The following is a 20,867-nucleotide window of genomic DNA, read 5'->3' on the forward strand; positions in this document are numbered from 1 at the left end:
ACAGTTTTAAAACGAAAACATTTTTTTCCTCTACTGAGATTTATAAATCAAGCATTGACAAAAGTGATATGATTTGCAACATTATGTAAATGCAAATGGAGATTACGTCTCTATTCAGTTAGAAACACTTTGAGGAACACATTCCGGATAAAGAAGTTGATGGAACAAGGATTTCAACAATTTTCAAAGATATTTATTTTAATTTTTGATACAGATACTTTAACTGCAAAAACAGCCTGTCGTTATCCTGTCGTTGGGTTTGATGTTTACTTATCATTAACTATCTAAATTCTGAATTGACGGCCATAGCAAAAGACTTCTTCTTTTTATGTAGAAGTCTCGTAAAACATGTAGAAGTTTTTGAGAGAGAGAGAGAGGCAGACACAAACGATTTTTGTACATTGATAGTTTGGACGTAGTTTCTTTTTCAATGTTAAACAGATAACGATAGACAGAGAGAGAATGAAAAAGAGCCAAATCGTGATAAACAGACAGAACATGATAAAGAGCTAAAGCATAATACACAGACAGAAGACGACACAAAGCCGGAACATTATAAACAGACAGAAGACGACAGAGAGCCAACGCATGATGAACAGACAGAAGTCAACATAGAGTCAAAGCATTATAAACAGATAGAACATGATAAGGAGCCAACGCATAATACACAGACAGAAGACGACACAGAGTCAAAGCAGGCAGAGTATTATAAAAATTCTTTAATAGTTATGCTTGAAGAAGAATTTGAAGAAAGAAATAAAAGAAACTTAAAATTACGATTTGGAAATAAAGATGATGTTGTTTTGGATGTGTTGGATTTTGCCGGTCAAGGAGAATACTACGCCTCTCATCAGACATATATTCGCAAGGATGCTATATTCATTCTCGCGATAGACACATCTAAAGACTTTAATCAAAGAAAAAAACATAAAGAAAGAGAAGAGAATAAAAGCATTCCCGAGGCAGTCAACAAAAACCTTTTTCTTTGCGATAGACCCGGAGTTGCTTTTACCTGTTGGAGTCCAAAAGGTAAAATTAAGCATTAAACTATCTGTCAATATTATAATGATTTCTTTCATCTTCAAAAGTCTGCTTCATTGATTTTTTTTTCAGATTATTTCTACTACTGGTTGAAAACAATTCAAATCCATGGGGGTAGTAGTGAACGCATTATTTTTATTGGAACTCATGAAGACGAAAAAAGGTACATTTGTTTTCATTTACAATTCTTGGTATATTCCACTATACTGACAATTCTTTCATGTTAGTTGTAGGCTTGATGACTCAATGATAGAAACTTTTTATGGCAAGATCATTGTATCGACAATAAGATTTGCAAAATGTTGACTTTAAAGGAGACTGCTGATTTTCTTGTTTCATCAAGTAGTTTGTCAATAGCTTGCCTAGTTTAAGAAATAGTTCGTATATACGTAGAACATGCCCTTTGCCTATCGAATCAACTGGGAGATAAAAAAAACATATGCAGGTGGCAAGGGTATATTGCTTCTTAAATAAGGGAAGTTGACGATGGAAAAGTTGAAGTCATAACGTTTATCACAAAGTTTTGTTGTTATATTAACGTCTTTTTCTAATAAAATATTTAAATATGGAACAGAAGTGTCAGAATCTATGACACTGGGTTTTGAAGCTTCGCTGGTAAATGAAGTGGGTTGGTACGTTATCAAACCTTCTGTGGAGCCATTTGGACATACAGGTTTTGAGCACGTGTCCAACTTTTCATTTCCCTTTGACGTTTGACGTTTTTAAACTTTAGCTCCTAGCCAGTCAGCAGTCCTTACTGTCATCCAAACACAATGTAAACTCCTACCCAATTTTGAATTGGTATGTAATCCACCTTCTATGTACCCATGGTTTAATCATTAAAGCTGAACACGATTTGTAAAAGTAATTTGTCCGCCATATTTGATTGGTCTCTTGCTATATCTGAGGACCCCTATATGAAGTCCCTGACTAAGTCACTGTCCAGTGTAATAAATCGTCACCTGTGTAGACGAACGCATGCTATACAGCAAAAAAATAACCGTGTACTTCTGCTAATGTAGGAGAGTAAAATACCAAAGAAACTTAGAACAGTTGCACAGGTCAGTGCAAACAAACACAAATACACGTATCTGCAATAAAATGTAAACAAAGGTAATGCAAGATTATCAGCACGAACACGGGTCGCCATTCCACGCCGATAACCGTTACATTACAGCAGTCACGTGTAACGAACGCTAACATTGTAGATAGTAATATCAAAAATGGCGTATGCCTAGTTACGAATCGTGTTCAGCTCTAAATAACAAGGGAGTTAGATCTGTGTATGGCAAATAGGTTATTAATTTTTAGGGACATTTTTTGAATAGACATACTTTAAAATGATAATCTAAATCAACGGTAATAATGATAAAAATCGAAACAAAAAAATGAAATTATAATTTACCATAGATTAATACAGATGCCGAGTTTACTAGCTTCAGTATTATGAAGACTTTCCTGAATCACTTCAGTTGCTGCATGATTCTCCATGTGCCAAGACAATTAGCGTTCTTTATTTATTATCTTCCAAAAACTGATGTTCTTAACTATTATTTTTTTTTGTAGGAAGGATTTCAACTTTGTTCATCTACTTAACGATGCTATGGCTGAAAATCTCGTCACAAAGGCATATTCAAAACCTATCATTATAGATCTTTGTAGATATGATGAAGTAACTGAGGAAGCTTTAACTGAAATAAAAAATGAGATTTGTATGCTCATCAACAAATGCAGGAGAGAAAATCGGCCTGCAAAGTGGGTAACATTTTCAAGTCGGTTTGAAATCATCAAAAGAAAATATCCAATTATAAAAATTGAAGACGTTTTGGAAATGATTGATCATTTTGATTTTGAAATGAGTGACACTGAAGTAGCAGATATGCTTCATTTCTTCCACACTTCTGGGAAAATTATTTTCTTCAATATGAGTAGATTACAGGACATTCTTATTCTTGATATTCAGTGGTTTATTGACTGTTTCAAGCACATAATAGCTGATCGCCAGCATGTGGAAGAAGATTGTAGGATTGTTGATGTTAAGGACCAAAAAATGTTGCGCAACTTTCATGAAAAAGGTGTATTAGAGATCAGTCTTTACAAGAAATTATTGACCCAGAAAGGTATTTCAAAACAGTATCAGAACACTTTAGGTGAATATCAGAGTAAGCTTGGTATGATGTTCTATGTTCAGAATTATGAAATCGATGATGGATCCAGCATAGACGGTTGGTATGTTCCTAGCATAAACACCCAGGAATTCAAACCCAGCAATGCGAGGTATAGAAGCAATGAGTCCTCACAGATCCTTTGTTTTAAATTCAAAGACTATCTGCCATATGATTTCTTTGGCAGATTAATAGTAGCTTGTGTGAACTCAGGACATTGGCACCCGTACGATTTCCGGTTGTGCAAAGCTGGTGCAGATATGTGTTATCAAAAGTCTGGCAACGAGGGCGAACAGATTTACCTTTTTACGTCAAAAAGGATTGTTACTGTTCAATTTATTGGAAAGCATTCAGAACAAAATGGACAAGAAGTCAAGCAAGAAATACTTACAATAGTTCGACAACTTGTTCAGTTTTACTCATGTTCCACTGAGTATGAATTAGGATTTCTTTGTCGAAAAGAAGAGGGTTATAAAGAAAATTCGGTAAATCACTTTGTGTCAAAAAGATACAAGTTCTGTCAGGGATGCAGTCAACCATGTGACTGGGTGGACACCGAATCGTTTTGGAAAGAAGTAAGAATATGAATTTCAACCAAATAATGAATGTCTTATATAGAATGAGTCATGTATATGCATTATACTGTTTTTTAATCAATTATAATCTAATGAATTGTAAGTCGGATAATTAATAAGGAAATATTTTTTCTGCATTATAGGAAAATAAGAAAAAGCACACAATTTTGACAAGAAGAGAAATGGATCCTTTTCAGATTGCTTGCAAAGTTTACTCACATATTGTCAAACGAGCGTCTGCGATTGCAGGTATGTCTTTGTCAATTATCTTCAGTGGATAAAAGTAAACATTATAAAGGAAAAACTATCGGTTAATAAAAATTCAACGGAAAATATTATTGCTCTGAACTCAGTTTATGAATGATCATTTACATTTGCAAACATTTTCTTTAGATGAACCTACTTAAGATTTAATATGTTCAATCTGTGGTTTATTATAACGATGAGAGACAAAATAATTGAAACTTTCGGATATTTTTTTGATCAACGCATGTTCATTAGATTTTCCGTTAATGTGAGACAGGTCGGCAGAAGTTGCTCACTCCTCCATGGCACCTGATCTCACCTCTGATGTTTCAGAGGTCATTTTTTGATCTGCTCCTGATTTGTATTTTTTGAATGGACTTTTGAGCTTGAATACAGTTCGTTATCTCAATATATTTCATTTGAATAATTTTATTTCAATCATGCTTACATTTTTAACATAGAATACCTTTGAATATTTGTAAATTGAAAGAGATGCTTCTCGCTTTCGACTTCAACATAAATAAAGACTTCAAAAAATGAAATATAAAGAAAACGATCAATAATTTCCATCAAGAATTTACTCCATTACGTACTTACAATAATTAAAAAACAACATGATGTGCATAGCAGCCAGTCTTGTGTGTGTTGAAAACCGTGCTATTAAATTTCCAAAATTATAAACCAAATATACCGCTTGGTGCAATTAAAGTTGTGACGGACCTCACAACTTACATCTTAAACCTAATAAAAATTCATTTCACATATATCTACATATGATAAACGTTGCTGCTGCTCGCTTAAGTAGGCGGCTAGAAATGATCAACCTTTAAAACCAGTTCTCCACTGAACATCAAAATCAATTTCCATTGGTCAATCTCTGTCCAATCCACGCTACATGTAAAACATCTTGTCATTAATACATTTTTTTCGTAATACTATCGAAACTCGGGAAAATACCAGTATTTACTCCATCACTAAAATACAATATGAAAAACAACAACATGCTATGCATGACAGTCAGCGTACATGGGTTAGAAAATATAATATAATATATAATATAATATAATAGAAAATAGAAAATACAATATATGGGCAAGATAAACGAATGCGAATACAATCCAAGAGACAAACAAACGCTTCTCAACTGAGCCAATATATCCGACTTTTGAACTATCAGTTTTCGACCTACCATGTCTTTTCAAACTACTGGCATATGTAGCAATACCCGCTTCCCCTGACCTTAAAGAATGAAGCCCAATATTAACTATTATTAATTATTAACTATATTATATATCTTTGTTACCTGCACATTTTGCATGGAAATGACTCGATAATTTCTTTTTCTTTTATTTTCAAATATAAAAATAAAGATTTAATGATAGGGACATGAAAATAAAATAGTTAAAAATACATTGTGATACCATTTTAAAAAAAAAATCAGGAAGCTTTCTTTTGAATTATACCTCTTTTTGTTACCATGGTTGTTATGTGCACAAGGAAGGGGGAGGCACGTCGGGTAGCGATTCAGATTCCGATTTAACTGCGACTTTGATAAATACGAGAAATACAAAAAAAAATAGAAGAAAATTGTGTTTTGTATCAAACAGACAGAGATACGCCACTGAATTGCAAGAAACTCGTTTGTCTGTGTAAACAATAATGAGATGGACAGGGCACCCCCTCCAATAACCATCCCCAGATTGGAAGTGAATCTTATTCTTACATTTTGGCCGGGGTTAAATAGACACCCGTTTTGCACTATAAAAAGCGAAGTGTGTGTCACCTCAACAATATTTCCAGTACATGTATTTTACCTTAGATTACAAAGCATATACCGTGCGTCCCGAAAAAAAAAGTTTGGTGAAATTACTTCGCATAAGCCTGTACTGATATTTCCTCCTGGAAAATATATATAGCAATTAAACAGATGTATGTACCATGGGCAGAGAACATGATCGAGAGTGTGACCCAAACTGTACTCAACCAGATGCAGACATGTATTTTTTTCGGGGGGGGGGGGTATCACACGAGAATAGTCTTTCTGATGTTCATTTAGTAAGGAAGTTTTCATTCGAAGGCGGTTAATTTGCCCTCTCCGTTTTTTTATTGAAAGGAAAAGAGGAGTTGGGATCTACGTATAAATTCATCTGTACAGTAATGAGTTATGTCACCAAAAAAGGATTTTCAGATATTTACAGCAGCATGAAGATTTGATAATTTCCTTATATTTACTACACACAGTTGGTTTTTGCAGATATATTTAAGAAATAAAGTCTGCGTTTTCGTGAAGGTTGCAGGATAACCTCTGAGGTCGAGAAATGCTTAAATATAAAAGCCGAGGAGTTAGCCGAGGCTTTTATATTTCAAACAACAGACGATGAGGTTATTCTGCATCATTCACGACAACAAGGACTTTATTTCTATTCTACTAACAGCTCTAAAATACGGTTGATCCTTTTCTCTATAGAGAAACGAACCATGTCGCGATTTCGCTGGTCCATTTAACAGAGGGTCAATTTATTTGTTTACTTGTGTAACAATTGCATAGAATGTAGACAATTTATGATTGGGGGGGGGGGGGGGGTAAAAATATTCTTAAATTACTGATAAATTTATTTTTAACATATACTGATTAACTTTTATGAATGTAAAATAACAAAATCAGTTGCTTATTTCATTGCTTTATCAGTAGAATCACGGAGTGTAAATGTCGTGGGAATCTCCTTGGAACAGCCCGACATAGCTATAAAAACCGACATTTATCAGCTGTTTTAGGCTATACACGCTCTTTAGAGTGCGGAAGACGACACATCGATATGGTTTAAATCTAAGTATTAGATTTTACAATGAAATATTCATTTCAACTGTTCAGGTTTGATATGTGTTTCTGATCTGAATATTTTTGATGACGTTCGTGATTTACAGTACCGACCGGACACAACCTAACACCAGAGCGATCCCAAAGCGCACCCCAGGTTCGCTTCCTGGTTTCGCTCGGGGTTCGCTGCAGGTCCGCTCTCAGAAAATTTGGGACCGCTCTGGGTGCGCTTCGGGTTCGCTCTGCGTTCGCTCGGGGTCAGCTCTGGGTCCGCTAGAGTGAACCCGGCGTTCGCTTTCCGGGTTCGCTTTACGCACTCATGCGTGAAGCGGACCCCGCTTTAATCTTGCCGCCAGTTAGCCCCGCCCCTTTTATATTCCAGATACAGTAGTGAAATCGATCATTATTGTTTTTATGGCGATCGAAACATGTACATGTAAGTGACAATATGCAGAACGTTGATAAATTTTCAAGAATTTCACCGTACATTCGACGTAGAATTATCACTTTTATTTTTCTTAACTTACAAGCTAATTATATCTCGAAAGAAAAAGAAGAAAAGGTGTTAAATTTATTTTCGATGTATCGGATGGAGTGAAATTGATAAGAGTATCTTAATAAAAAAAAAGCTTTAAATTCATTTGTTTACATTATTCATGCGTTTTAAAATAAGTTGGAACTTCCAGTTGTAATTGTAAATGCTATTTAAATCGTAATTTAAATGTTTGAAAGACAAACAACTGAATTTTGATCTTATCTATGAAATAGCTGAGACATACTGTACACGTAAAATGCTAAGTTTTCATATTTAACACTTTACATTTAAGCTAGGTTGTCGTCCATTACATGTATATGTAGATCGTGATAATCACTAAAAATTCTCATACAGTGTAACTTGAGTTTCGTTTTACAGATCATTTATAATTTACTTCCATACTATAAATCATTGTTTTAGAAGGCGAGTTTAACGGAAGACTTATAAAAAAAACCCAACAACAAAAAACCAAAACAAACAAACAAACAAGAACTAATAACTGGTCCACTGATAAGAATATATTTTATTTTAAAGTTGTTTTCAAATACATGTAAATGATCATTTGAATAGTTTGTGTTCCTTACTGGTTCATGATCCCCCCCTCCCCCCGCCCCACTACATACATGTACATACTGGAGCGGCAAGTTAACAAACAAAATTCTAAATGTTTAAAAATATATAAAAACAAGAAAGAAAACAAACAAAATAAGAATTCAATAACTGTAAACTCGCATGATTAAGTAGATGAAATTAAGATAATAACACCTGATTTTTTTATTGTATTATTTCGATGAGCCCCCCCCCCCCCCCATCTCTCTCCGTACTCGAATTGTTTTCTATAGGTCGGTTGTAGCGATTTTAATTTCAAATAATATACAGTGTTCTCTCTCTCTCTCTCTCTCTCGTAAAGCTATTACTGATTTTCAGCATTAAGGTACCAGCAAATTACATGCAACGTACTAAAGAACTATTACGTTTCCAAATTAAAAAATAAAAAAAAGAATAAGAATAATAATTGAATTTCTCATTGATAACGTGTCCAGACGAGGTACATGTAACTTAAGGGGCATCGAATGTAGGGGGAGTATATATTCAGGTATACCGTGACCATGGAGACAGTATACATCCAGCTAGCAAGTGTCAATTAAAAAAAACCCACCGCGATTGCTCTTAGCACCCGCAATATCTTCGAAACAGGTGGATGATTACCGACACGTGATGACCTTGGCTTCACTTTGAAACTATAATTATTAAAGTGTTAAAATTAAATAATTATAACAATTACAAGAGTTCAAATACAGGTACCTATGTAATGAAAAAAATATATGTACGTTTTCGTATTAAGGTATCTTTGCAAGTTCAATTTACAAATGTTGGAATTACGTGTACTTTTCATGCACAAGTACAAAACGTACACGTCATGTATTTTTCTTTTTTTATATCCATATAGAGTTTTTCGAAAATTACATGTAGTACATGTAAGAGGTTCGTGAACATATAAACCTGTATATATATATATATATATATATATATATATATATATATATATATATATACATATATATATATATATATATATATATATATATGAACGCGAAGGCAAGTGATAATCATTTGTGTGTGTGTGTGTGTTTGTGTGTGTTTTTTTTTTTTTTTTTTTTTTTTTTTTTTTTTTTTTTTTTGACTTGCAAGTAGTTAGAAAAATTCAAAAACATACAATGTAAGGTCTACATGTATGATAATTAGAATTGACAAAATAATCTTTCCCTATATACATGTATTTAAATCAAGCTATTTATTAAATTTTGGTAAAAGATTAATTAAAAAAATATCATAGTAGTTAAAAAAAATGAGAATTTTTTTCTCCAGTTAACGTATTGACATAATGCACATTTATACTGTACAATGTACATTTAATTTCATGATCAATTATTAAGATCGATATTTCGATGTTGATCTGGATAAATTAAAACGTGCATGTAAATTGAAATAATAAATAAAAAATAATTAAATTAAAGCACGTACATGTTCTTATACTATATCTTGAGATAATAAAATTCTATAATTTATTGAAGACCAGTTTTTTTATATTCTTTTTTTTTTTTAGTAACAATTGTTATAACCATTATTATCTTTTGTTCTATTATGAATTAATGTACTTACTGTCTGATAAATTGACGCAATGTATATTTATACATGTATATTAATGGTTTATAAAAATATAAAGAAAATAAATATGTAACTATACATGTAACAGGCTACCTGGATAATAAAAAATATATAATGTATTAATAGATTTTGAAAATAAAAAATAATGAAAATAGATGTGTAAATATTGCATGTTGTCTGGAGAATTAAAATATATAAATGTAAAATCATGTTTAAAAATCTTTACATTGTACATTCACACGCTTTGCTTGTACAATGTTTAGATTACTAACTGGCATGTTGACTGGTCGATGCGCTGATGGTCAACGCACTTTATCACTTATCCTGATTGACAGACCTGTTCGGCATGTTGATTGGTCGACGCGCTGATGAGTTAATCGCTAATCCTGATTGACAGCTCTGTTACGCAACACCGAAAGCGCTTTCGCTTTCTGGGACCGCTACTGAATTTGGGGTTCGCTTTCAGTGTTCGCTCTGGGTCCGCTCTGGGTTCGCTGCGGGTTCGCTATGGGTGTGCTCTGGGTTCGCTCGAGGTCAGCACTAGCGGACCCCAAGCGAACCCCAAGCGAACCCAGAGAGCGAACCCGGGGTGCGCTCTGGGTTCGCTTTCTGTTAGGTTGTGTCTGGTCGGTACTGTATTGGAGAATAATTGCCGCGGCATTTTTTTGATTCCGGCAATAACTGTAGTAGAAGTAGTATTTAGACATAGTTAAGCCTTTGTTTCAACACTAAATTTGACGGAATGTTCCGTCTACCTGATCAGTGCATAGGGTTCACACTGTGACCAGTCAACAGTGGATGCTTACTCCTCCTGGGGACCTGATCCCATCTCTAGAATTTCCGGGGTTCCGTGTTTTTTGTGCTGTTCACAAATTTGTATTGTTCGTATATTCCCATCATTGCCTAATCCTGGGATTACAAGTATGTCTATTGAGGAAGCTGAACAAGTTAAATCTACTGTTACGAGAAAAATAAATCGGGGCAAGAATGTAAATATTTGTCAGAACGTCGCTCGAAAATAGCAAAATGCGCTATTGAATATAAAAGCCGCCATTTCATTATTTTTTAAAACGTTTTAAATGGTAATGAAAGTACAATTAGGAGCATCCGGGAACTTACCTAAGCTCTATAATTTTTTCTTCTTTTAAATTTTATGATGAATTTGTGTTATTGTATGTTCGAATACATAACAGAGTGTTGTGAATTCTCAAATTCAGATCGCTTGAACCAGGCAAGTAATTTTATTCAATGATAAAACTTTACTGAAAGTAAATGGGGTCCCACTTGATGTTGAAAACGACTGAGCATTATTTTTGTTAAAACACATGGGTTTTTTTAAGAAGTTAGAAAGGGCGAAATTTTGTCGCATGATTCTGAGGACATCAAATCAACATTTAACAAACGAATTAGAGACAATGTTTAGCAATTCCCCTCCCTTCGACGTTTTATAGATGTCAATTTTAGTTTATATTGGTAATTTTGATGTGGTATTGAATACAGTATACCCGTGGTTTTTTTTTAAATCATAAAAATCCTTAAGAAGTTGCCTTACCAAAAGTCCTTTTTTGTAACCTTGGCACCACTATTTATTGAAATAAAAATGCTAAAATAAAGAATTGTGTATCTTAGTGTACTGTAAACGTGTACCAAATTTTATTGAAATCAGGCAAAAACTGTAGGAGGGAAACTGATTTGAAAATTGCATAAATTGCCCTACAGATGACGATATTGTGTATTTCTATCAAATACAATTGACCAGTATAACAAAAAAAAAAAAAAAAAAAAATAATTGACTGCATGCTTTGTGTTAAAGGTGTCACTAAATTCTCTGTTATAATAGTATTATTTGTAAATCGGAATTTCTTGGAAGAAAAGAAGAAAAAACATATTTTGACAATTATAGGTCTCATTCGTTGCTATGGCAACCGTGACGTCATTTTACTATTCATGAATAAATACTTTAAGATATTACCTTTCCAAAAATATATAGGTTGCTCTATGTAAAAGTGACTAGAAAATGTCTAAATTTCTACTTTGAATTCTATACTCAGTTTTGCAGAAAAAATACAAAATCACTGGCAGTAAAAGGGTTAAGCTACCATAAAGTCAGGCCTAAAGGTGCATAATATCAAACTCCTTTAATTCAACAAATACTATTTAAAAAGAAAGGGAAAAGGGGCCATGGGGGATTAGTTCCCACAGTCCTCTGTTCTCTTGTTAAAATCAAAGTGGAAAAACGCCACCTATATTGTTGACTACATTTGTTTGAGACAAAGTTGTAACTGGTACCTGTTTTTTTAGATACAGATTATATTTTTGTGTTATATATTAAAATAAACACTTTAATTAAAAGCACAGATTTCAAGTTAATACTTTCTCAAATTTTCTCAATAAAATCATGACTTGTATGTTGCTTAGCATTTCACACGAAAATATAATAAAATTGTGTTCAGAAACTTCTTTTATCTGGAAGTTATTGAAAGTACGAATTTCGGAACGCGTTTGGTTCACACATCCTTGCGCTCTTTAATTCTAAATTCAAAGAATTTTCATGTACGTTCAATTTACATAACTGGTTTTATTTTTTGAATAAGTATAGATTGATTGATTGATTGTATGTTGTTAAATGTCCCATTCGAGAATTTTTCACTCATATAGAGATGTCACCATATACCGGTGAATTACTTCAAATTTTGACCTTTACTCGGCATTCAGGGCCATTGAACAGTGAGGGTTATTAATCATGCCAACGAATGTTGTGACACGGGGCCTCGGTTTTTAAGGTTTTGAATAAGCGTAGAAATTTAAACTGTTATATAATTTTGAAGTAATATTAAAGGGGCCTGGACACAGTTGCATTGTTTACATTTTGGATAAGCGTAGAAATTTAAAATGTAAACAATGAATCTGTGTAAAGGTCCCTTTAATATTACTTCAAAATTATATAACGGTGGAGTTCGATGTGATTTTCGGCGTATATCATCTTTTTTGACTCAATTGTAAATCTCGTATTAGACTTATAAGATAAATTCAAAAGATATAAAAAAAAAATTGTAATTAAAACCGAGTTCATCACCGAAAAGGGAAATAAAAAAAAGAACAATTAAAGCGCTTTTATATATGCCACATATATTTAAGGTTTTATGTATGCTATACAATTAACAATCTTTGAGTGACATTTAATTTTTTTAAAATAATTTTTTAAGGATATCATCTGTTTTAATTCTTTTATATCATGATGTGTATCAAAATAATTGTCTATTTGCTTGCAGTCTTATTCTTTAATTTGTTATCTGCTAGCATTAAATTTTAGATTTGGTAAAGATAATGGGTCATCCAAATCTATCACTGTACGTTGCGTATATAGTTTCCTGTTAATTGACCAAAAACTCGGGTATACCTAGTTAAGTTCTATTGTCTAACCAATCGATGATGTACACCGTTTATCTTATCCAGATGTAAAATTGTGTAAAAGATCTGGTCGGATGTCACTTTAATCTGATCGTGATCGGTTGTTCTACTGAAAATTTATTTAGAAATATCGTACATATTGTTCAAAAATAATTTTATTTAATATAAAACAACGAGTAACAACTATTCTGATAAATCCGTTGATCTATTTAAGGATTAAAAAAACTCCCTTACTTTGTATTATTGAAAAAAAAGTAATTAAATATTAATAAGACGCGAAAAAATTCAAATTCCTCGTGAAGGAATTCACTGATTGACATTCTAGTCCGTGCTAGTGGGGGTTTTTAATTCTAAATTTGTATCTACCAAAAGAAAGTTGATTCGACTGAGAGTGACAGCTGTATGCTTATATATCAAAATAAAGTATGTATGACTAAATGTCCTTGTTCTGTTTATTCGATTTGCGGAATATTCAAAATCTTTTCTATTGATTTTAGAAGAAAACGGTTTTATATTTTACATTTCTTATAAATTCAGCAGCGGAAGGAGGCTCTCCCAACGCGATAGAAAAACACAACGTAATTTATTTTTAAAATTGTAAAGCATGTGTTTATAGAAAAAAATAATTTAAATACAAGTATATAAACAACCGGTATATACGTTCCAAGCGAAAAACCCTCTTTTATCCAAAATTTTCGAAAAACAAAAAAATATATTTTGTTTATCATGGCAACACTAATCATGAAAATCGATAACCGATTCATGGAATTATGTATCTTAGTATAGCACATTGTGCTCCAAATCTAAAGGAAATTTGAGCAAAACTGCAGGATGGGTAGTGTTTCATATACAATATTTAAAGAAGCTTCTACACAAATTTAATTTGTTTTTCATCAGTGGGTTTTTTTACTATACATTCTAATCTAAAAACTTTGATCCCCTATTAAGGGTACACCCGACCCCTTGTTTTGACAAACTTGAATATACACTATGTAATGCAGTTTCACACAAGTTAAAACAAGTTAAAACGTTTCAGCATGGGCCTCTTAATTTAGTGGGTTGAACCTCATTTGTCATGAATGATTACGTGAATAATCAGCGATGCACTTTTGCTGCGGGTCATTTAAACAATAAATGCTTTTTTTGGTTATAGTAGGGGAATTAACGTTGCAGATGTTGCAGTAAATGCATATGTTACTTTTTCTTCAATAGCTGCAACATTAATTCCCGTACTAACAACCAAAGAAAGACACCTTATTGTTTATATTATATCTGTACAAATTAATCATTTAAAGTTCGGTTTAGTTAATTAAATATTGTATTATTGATATGTACGTCATTGTAGGTTTCATTCATGGAACAGCCACTGCTTATTGCTGTTTACTGACTGATAAACTGCAATGTTTTTCTTAAAAAGTAAAGGAGATAGTATTCAGTAGATGTGATTATTTCCAGTTTCAGGGGGTGGGGTTACCTCCAAGGGGACATATCTTCATTGGCATTAGGAACAAGATTATTCATGGTTAAATGAGAAATTTTCAACCATTTAGAGATATGTGATAATTCATAGTTCCAGGGGTGACAAGGGAGACCTGTGGGGGTCATGACCCCTTACATCAATGAATGTGTCATAAAATAAAGATGACTTCGGAGCTTTCGATTTATTTGAAAGCTATTTGATTGTTTCCAGTTCAAGGGAGTGGGGAAAGCCCAACTGAGACTTGCTTCAACTACAACTTGTATTTCATACAAAATACGTAGAATATTCCTTCCAAACTTTTTAATTTCAATAAAACTTTTCAGAGCCTGGATATTGAGAATCTGAAACATAACCTTCATTCCTGATCATGTTCTTCTTCACCCTACAACTATAATCCTGCTGGACATTTTATTACTGGTGACGTAAATAAAGTAAATAATGAGGACCTTAATTCATTAATTTTAAAAGGACCAAAATTTAGGGAACCCCGATCTTTTAACTGGCGTCGACATGTCATAATTATTATGGATCCTGTGGAAGATTACGCCAGGCAATGGGCCAGACATAAAAAAGAAGACCTTGACACGTTGTCAGAATCGATAAAATGTATCGGTTGTATGGTATGCTATGAGAGATATATTTGAAGATTCCTTTTCCGATCTCAAGTCTTCTGTTTCAAAATGTTCCGCAAAAAACTGCAAAACCGGTGACATTTTGATTACTTACACTTGTTTTACCAGTAATCTTACTGGACAGAGCTCAGAGCTTCTATACCAAATCTTCGGAAAATCTGAACTGCAAATCTTCTAATGTTGTCTACGGAATAGGATGTAATCGTTGTGGATTTATTCATGTTGTTGATACCAAGGGTTCACTAAATAAAAGAATATCAGGGCTTGGATTTCAAATTAACAATTGGGACCAGCAGCTTCTATACAAACACTTTAATTTACCTGATCATTCTATTTTATCAATGAAAGTTAGAATTCTAGAAAATATTTGTCATCAAATAAATAGTCAATCATACAGTACACCTTTCCGTAGACAACGAGAAGAATATTGGATTAGAAAACTAAGCACGGCCTTTCCCTGTTGATGTAATGACAATGTCGATAGTGTTGGAAATCTTCCCAGTCCACAATGTAACAATGTAAATGTGATGGGACTTTTTAACAATACACAGAGACGTTAGCCTAGTCATTGGCATCGTTCTTACAATAAACCTTTTATACACGACATCTTCATTACTACCCAACGCTAAGGTCTTCATCACATTCGCACCAAACTTTACTCTGTTCCTTTGAATCTTTTGAAAAGTCTACTTAAAAAGGTCAAGGAAAGTCATATTTGGATTCCTCGACACCAGAATACAGGCTTGAATCCGTAGTTTTGGATATTGCAAATCCCAGGGTTTCTAAACCGCCACGTTTTAAGGAAGAAAATACAGCTAAAACAATCCGTTTTTTCATAAGTTCCAACATGCCAACAGAAAAATTGACGTGGTTAATATAAGTAATATTATTAATCACAAAAAGTCCAGCCTTGTATTCCATGATATTTCAAATTGAAGACAACACCATGTATTTCCTATAAATATACATCGACCATTGCTTCCAAACATTTTAAATACAAGAAAACTTCAGAGAGCTTTGATACCGAGCTTTCGGATACATAATCCTCCATCGTGTTCACATTCTTCATCTTACAACTATAGTCCTGTTGGACACTTTACAGACCCTGAAACGTGCTACTACCCCACACGCACGCTGCACGAACGGTACACACTCGCTACACGGTTTGCACGAAACGCTACACGGTATACACGAAACGCTTTGTGCGAAAGGCTGCACGGTTTACACGAAAGCCTGCACGAAACGCTTTGTTCACGTTTCTCACACCCTTTGTACACGATTCTCGCACGCTTTGGCCTCGATCTGGATTTTCTATTCGGAATCTCTCGGAATTTATTTCAATTATTACGGATTAATCAAAGATTAGTTATGAATTGCAATCATTTAGATTAAGTTAAGATTAAAACTCGCTACACCAGAACTATATTAACAGACAAAATACTCAATGTTCAGTTATAATTAATTAATAGTTGTCATTGAGTATGTGAATCGCCCGGTGAAATGCTTATCATCGTCAAACTTTTTTCACTAGACTCTAATATAAATTACACACTGAAAAAAAATAATTAAATATAACGCATTCCAAAATCAAAACAGAAAATCTTTTTTTTCTGTTTTAGGCATTTTTCCCTCGGGTATTGACAAAATCTAACAAAAAACACAGTTTTATAAGATATTTATTCATAAGATTGTGAAAAATCAGCATTTTTCTAATGGATACACGATCTAGTGTCACAAATAAACTGAAATTTAAATATTTGGAGGAACTATTGACAATTTAGCAAGACTTTACGGGGTAAATTTCCCCCGAAAGAAAATCACTGATTCACATCTTAAAGATAGCAAAAACATACAGGGTAAATTTCCTCTCAAAAATGACATTGAAACAGTACCTGAAGTAATTCAAAACAAAAGCAACAATCTTTTAGATAGCAAGACTTTACGGGGTAAATTTCCCCCCAAAGAATATCACTGATACAGTTTTCACTACTCTTATAAAAAGCGAACATTACACTGAAAATAGCAGAACTCTACAGGGTAAATTTCCTCTCAAAAATATGACATTGATTCAGTTTATGTACAGTGTTTGAAAGCAAAAGCAACCATCTTGATGATAGCAAAACTTTACGGGGTAAATTTCCCCCAAAAGAAAATCTCTAATACAGTATTTATGATTCGCAAACATCGTGAAGATGGCAACAATCTACAGAGTAATTTTTCTCTCAAAAATAATATTGATACAGTTTATACACAGTATTTCTAAGCACAACAATAATCTTGTAGAAAGCAAGATTTTACGGGGTAAATTTCCCCTCCAAAAAATATCATTAGCTGACACAGTATTCATTACTCTTATAAAAGCGAACATTACACTTTGAAAATTGCAGAACTCTACAGGGTAAATTTCCTCTCAAAAAAACATTGATTTAGTTTATATACATTGTTTGAAAGAAAATGCAACCAGCTTGATGATAGCAAGACTTGACGGGGTAAATTTCAACCCAAAGAAAATCTCTATTACAGTATTAATGATTCGCAAACATCGTGAAGATGGCAACAATCTATAGAGTAATTTTTCTCTCAAAAATGATATTGATACAGTTTATACACGGTATTTCAAAGCAGAAACAACCATACTTTAGATAGCAAAACTTTACGGGGTAAATTTCCCCCAAAAGAATATCACTCATACAGAATTTAGGCTTCACAATATCTTGGCGGTAACAAAAATCTACAGGGTAAATTTCCTCTTAAAATAATTATTGATACAGTTTATCTTATAAAAAGCGAACATTACACTTTGAAAATCGCAGAACTCTACAGGGTAAATTTCCTCTCAGAGATGATATTGATACAGTTTATTTACAGTAATTAGAAGCAAAAACACCTATCGTTTAGATAGCAAGACGTTACGGGGTAAATTTTCCCCCAAAGAAAATAACTGATATAGTTTTTATGATTCACAACATCTGAAAGATAGCAAAAATCTGCCTCCCAAAAATAACATCGATACATCTTCCATATATTAATTCAAAGCAAAAGCACCAATGTTTTAGATAGTAAGACTTTACGGGGTAAATTTTCCCCCAAAGAAGGTACTGATAAAGTATTCACTACTCTTGTAAAAAGCGAACATTACACTTTGAAAATCGCAGAACTCTACAGGGTAAATTTCCTCTTAAAAATGACATTCAGTTTATATACAGAGTTGAAAGCAAAGGCAACCATCTTGATGATAGCAAGACTTTACGGGGTAAATTTCCCCCCCAAAGAAAATCACTGAAACAGTATTTTTGATTCGCAAACATTTTTAAGATGGCAACAATCTATAAGGTAATTTTCCTCTTAAAAATGACATTGATAAGTTTATATACAGTATTTCAAAGCAAAAACACTCATCTTTAAGATAACAAGACTTAACGGGGTAAATTTCCTCCAAAGAAAATCACTGATACAGAATTTATGCTTTGCAATATATTGGAGGTAGTAAAAATTTACGGGGTAAATTTCCTCTAAGAATATTACTGATACAGTTTAGATGTACATCATACTTAGAAAAAACAAACATTAAACTTTGAAAATAGCAAGTATGTACGGGTTAAATCCTTCCCTCCCAAAGAGTATCAATAATACAGTTTATATTATTCAAAGCATGACCAAACACTGCAACTCGATGATAGCAAGACTTTACGGGATAACCCCCCCCCCCAAAAAAAAGAATGTCAATTATGCAGTTTATATAATTCACAGAATAAATCAAATATTACATTTTGAAAAAAGCAGAACTTTTCAAGGTAAATTTCCTCTCATAAAATAAACTAATTCTGTATATATTGTTTACAGAAAAGCATACATTACATCTTGATGACAAAAAATTTCATATTAAAGAATATTAAAAATATATCACAAACGATACTTTTATCTTAATATCATGCAAGCTGGAAAAGCTAATTATTAAAGTTAACATAATATTAAACCTTCTAAACATAGAAAAACATACAAAAACATAAAAAAAAACCTCTGACATCTTTCTTTCTCTGTTAAAGGTATAAGATTTTTTTGTGCCCCGTTACACTTTCTTTATTTAAACAGCGTCCTCCTTTAATATCTTTGACCGAAGTTCCAATACTATGCTTTTCTCTTGGCTGATACACTAGACAGATTGTAGAGTGCATTTTCCAAAGGAAATCTGGCAACCATATTCTGAACCAATCCATAGTCGACCTATGGATGAGAATTTTAAGTCTCATGAACTTCAATTTTCCAAAGCCTTAGGCATTTATATATGATTTCATGACTGATATGACTGGTTTAATATTGCGCACTAGAGTAGATCAGCAGGTGCCTGCTCCCGAATTTTTGTAAAACAGTCTTTCTGTTTATATTGCATGGAAATTGCATTCATCTAAAGACCCCCCCCCCAATACACACTCATATACACACATACATTTATACATGTTTCTGAGAATAATCATCATTCGTGATATGGATCTACATAAGATAATCAAAAAAGTTACTTACTATAGTATTGTATTTGTATTGTACATGTATTACTGATGCCCACTAGGTCCATCATCGAAATTTTTAAGGGGAAGTGAGAGAGGTAACTAATAGCATATGCAGATAGTTTTACTGCAACCTAAATCTTGGTTAAAGTTTAACATTTCAGCTTCAGTTATTAAACCTAAAAAATATATACATCGTGACATATATAAAATTGTATATTTACCTTGTTTGTTCAAGATTTGGACTTGAATTTGTAGTTCAGTTCCAGCACTAAGCAGTCTCTTTTGTATCGAATCGTCCATAAAAGTACACTTTTGAAACATTCTTAAAGTACTTGCGTGCGTCCACAAAACTCAGAGGTCATCTAGCTTGGTTTCCTTTCCCTAATTTGCTTAGTGTTCTGTGTGACCTTTGGCGTGGATGAGCCAGGGAACAAGGCAATGAACGCCGGCCATATCAATACGGCCAATAATATTTAAATTCCCAACTCACTATTCATTATATAGTGTATATTACAGGGAAACGGACATATTGCTTTCAAGAAAAATGAGTGAATTTATCAATGGGTGGTAGCGAGAAAAAAAATTGAGGTGATCAGTTTCTCATCACTTCACTGTTTACTCTTCCGCTGCGTGAATTCCAGATGTCAATCAACCCTTTTATTGGATAGCATTGCGGTCATGTCATAAATCTGACCCAAGCTAAAATAATTTCTACATTTTCTCAGCATCCATGTATTGATCTATAAAAAGCACAGGTTGACCTTCTTAAAACTTGGTGACATTTTACATTTTGCTTTCTATATTCTGGTGTCTACCTTTCCTAGCTGTATTCTTTGCGGAGTATCGGATGTTAAGTGCAAAAATTAATGAAAGAAAGATAGACAAAAAATTTAATCATAAGATTTTTTCATGTACATGTACCATAATTACAGAAACGAAATCTATCTACTTTTGTTGTTTATATTTTTATCTTTTACGTCTTTTTTCCGAAATTATAACACGTTATATTTTATATATATGTACATGTGTATATGTACAGATTAAGAGAAATGTACATGTATAAACAAATAAAACTATTGGTATACATGGTAGAGGCCGTGAACCATTATTTTAAACAGGCTCATATCGGCAATCGTACATTTGATAAGTAGAAAGAAGAAAAAAGGAATTCCCCGAGTGTTCTTCGAGTATTAATCTCAGCTAACTTCTTATGATACCATTTTTTTTGGGGGGGGGGGGGGGAGGGGGGAGGGGGAGGGCATGATTTCAATATCCTACGCGCTCAAT

General features: G+C 33.2%; 2 protein-coding genes across 2 annotated transcripts in view; both read left to right on the plus strand.

The window, feature by feature from the left end:
• Positions 1-686: 686 nt before the first annotated feature.
• On the plus strand, positions 687-3,806 carry LOC133200032 (uncharacterized). The gene is made up of 3 exons (XM_061335795.1): positions 687-1,029; positions 1,114-1,204; positions 2,608-3,806. The coding sequence occupies exons 1-3, from the start codon at positions 729-731 to the stop codon at positions 3,791-3,793; spliced, it is 1,578 nt and encodes a 525-aa protein (XP_061191779.1). The 5' UTR covers positions 687-728; the 3' UTR covers positions 3,794-3,806.
• Positions 3,807-3,963: 157 nt separating this feature from the next.
• Positions 3,964-20,867, plus strand: part of LOC133199838 (uncharacterized) — a 72,130-nt gene continuing 55,226 nt past the window's right edge. Inside the window, exon 1 of the mRNA XM_061335664.1 lies at positions 3,964-4,030. Coding sequence (XP_061191648.1) covers positions 3,964-4,030 — 67 coding nt within the window. The remainder of the gene's footprint in view (positions 4,031-20,867) is intronic.

Source organism: Saccostrea echinata, unplaced genomic scaffold, assembly GCF_033153115.1.
Source record: "Saccostrea echinata isolate AGI-Se365-2 ecotype Australia unplaced genomic scaffold, CSIRO_AGI_Sech_v1 ptg000036l, whole genome shotgun sequence".
NCBI classification, from domain to species: Eukaryota; Metazoa; Mollusca; class Bivalvia; order Ostreida; family Ostreidae; genus Saccostrea; species Saccostrea echinata.

Bases quoted from the DNA above. Each gene is read 5' to 3' on its own strand.
- LOC133200032 (XM_061335795.1), top strand. From the start codon at position 729: ATGCTTGAAGAAGAATTTGAAGAAAGAAATAAAAGAAACTTAAAATTA. The intron at 1,030-1,113 runs GTAAAATTAAGC...TTTTTTTTTCAG, and splicing joins TACCTGTTGGAGTCCAAAAG to ATTATTTCTACTACTGGTTG. The intron at 1,205-2,607 runs GTACATTTGTTT...TTTTTTTTGTAG, and splicing joins ACTCATGAAGACGAAAAAAG to GAAGGATTTCAACTTTGTTC.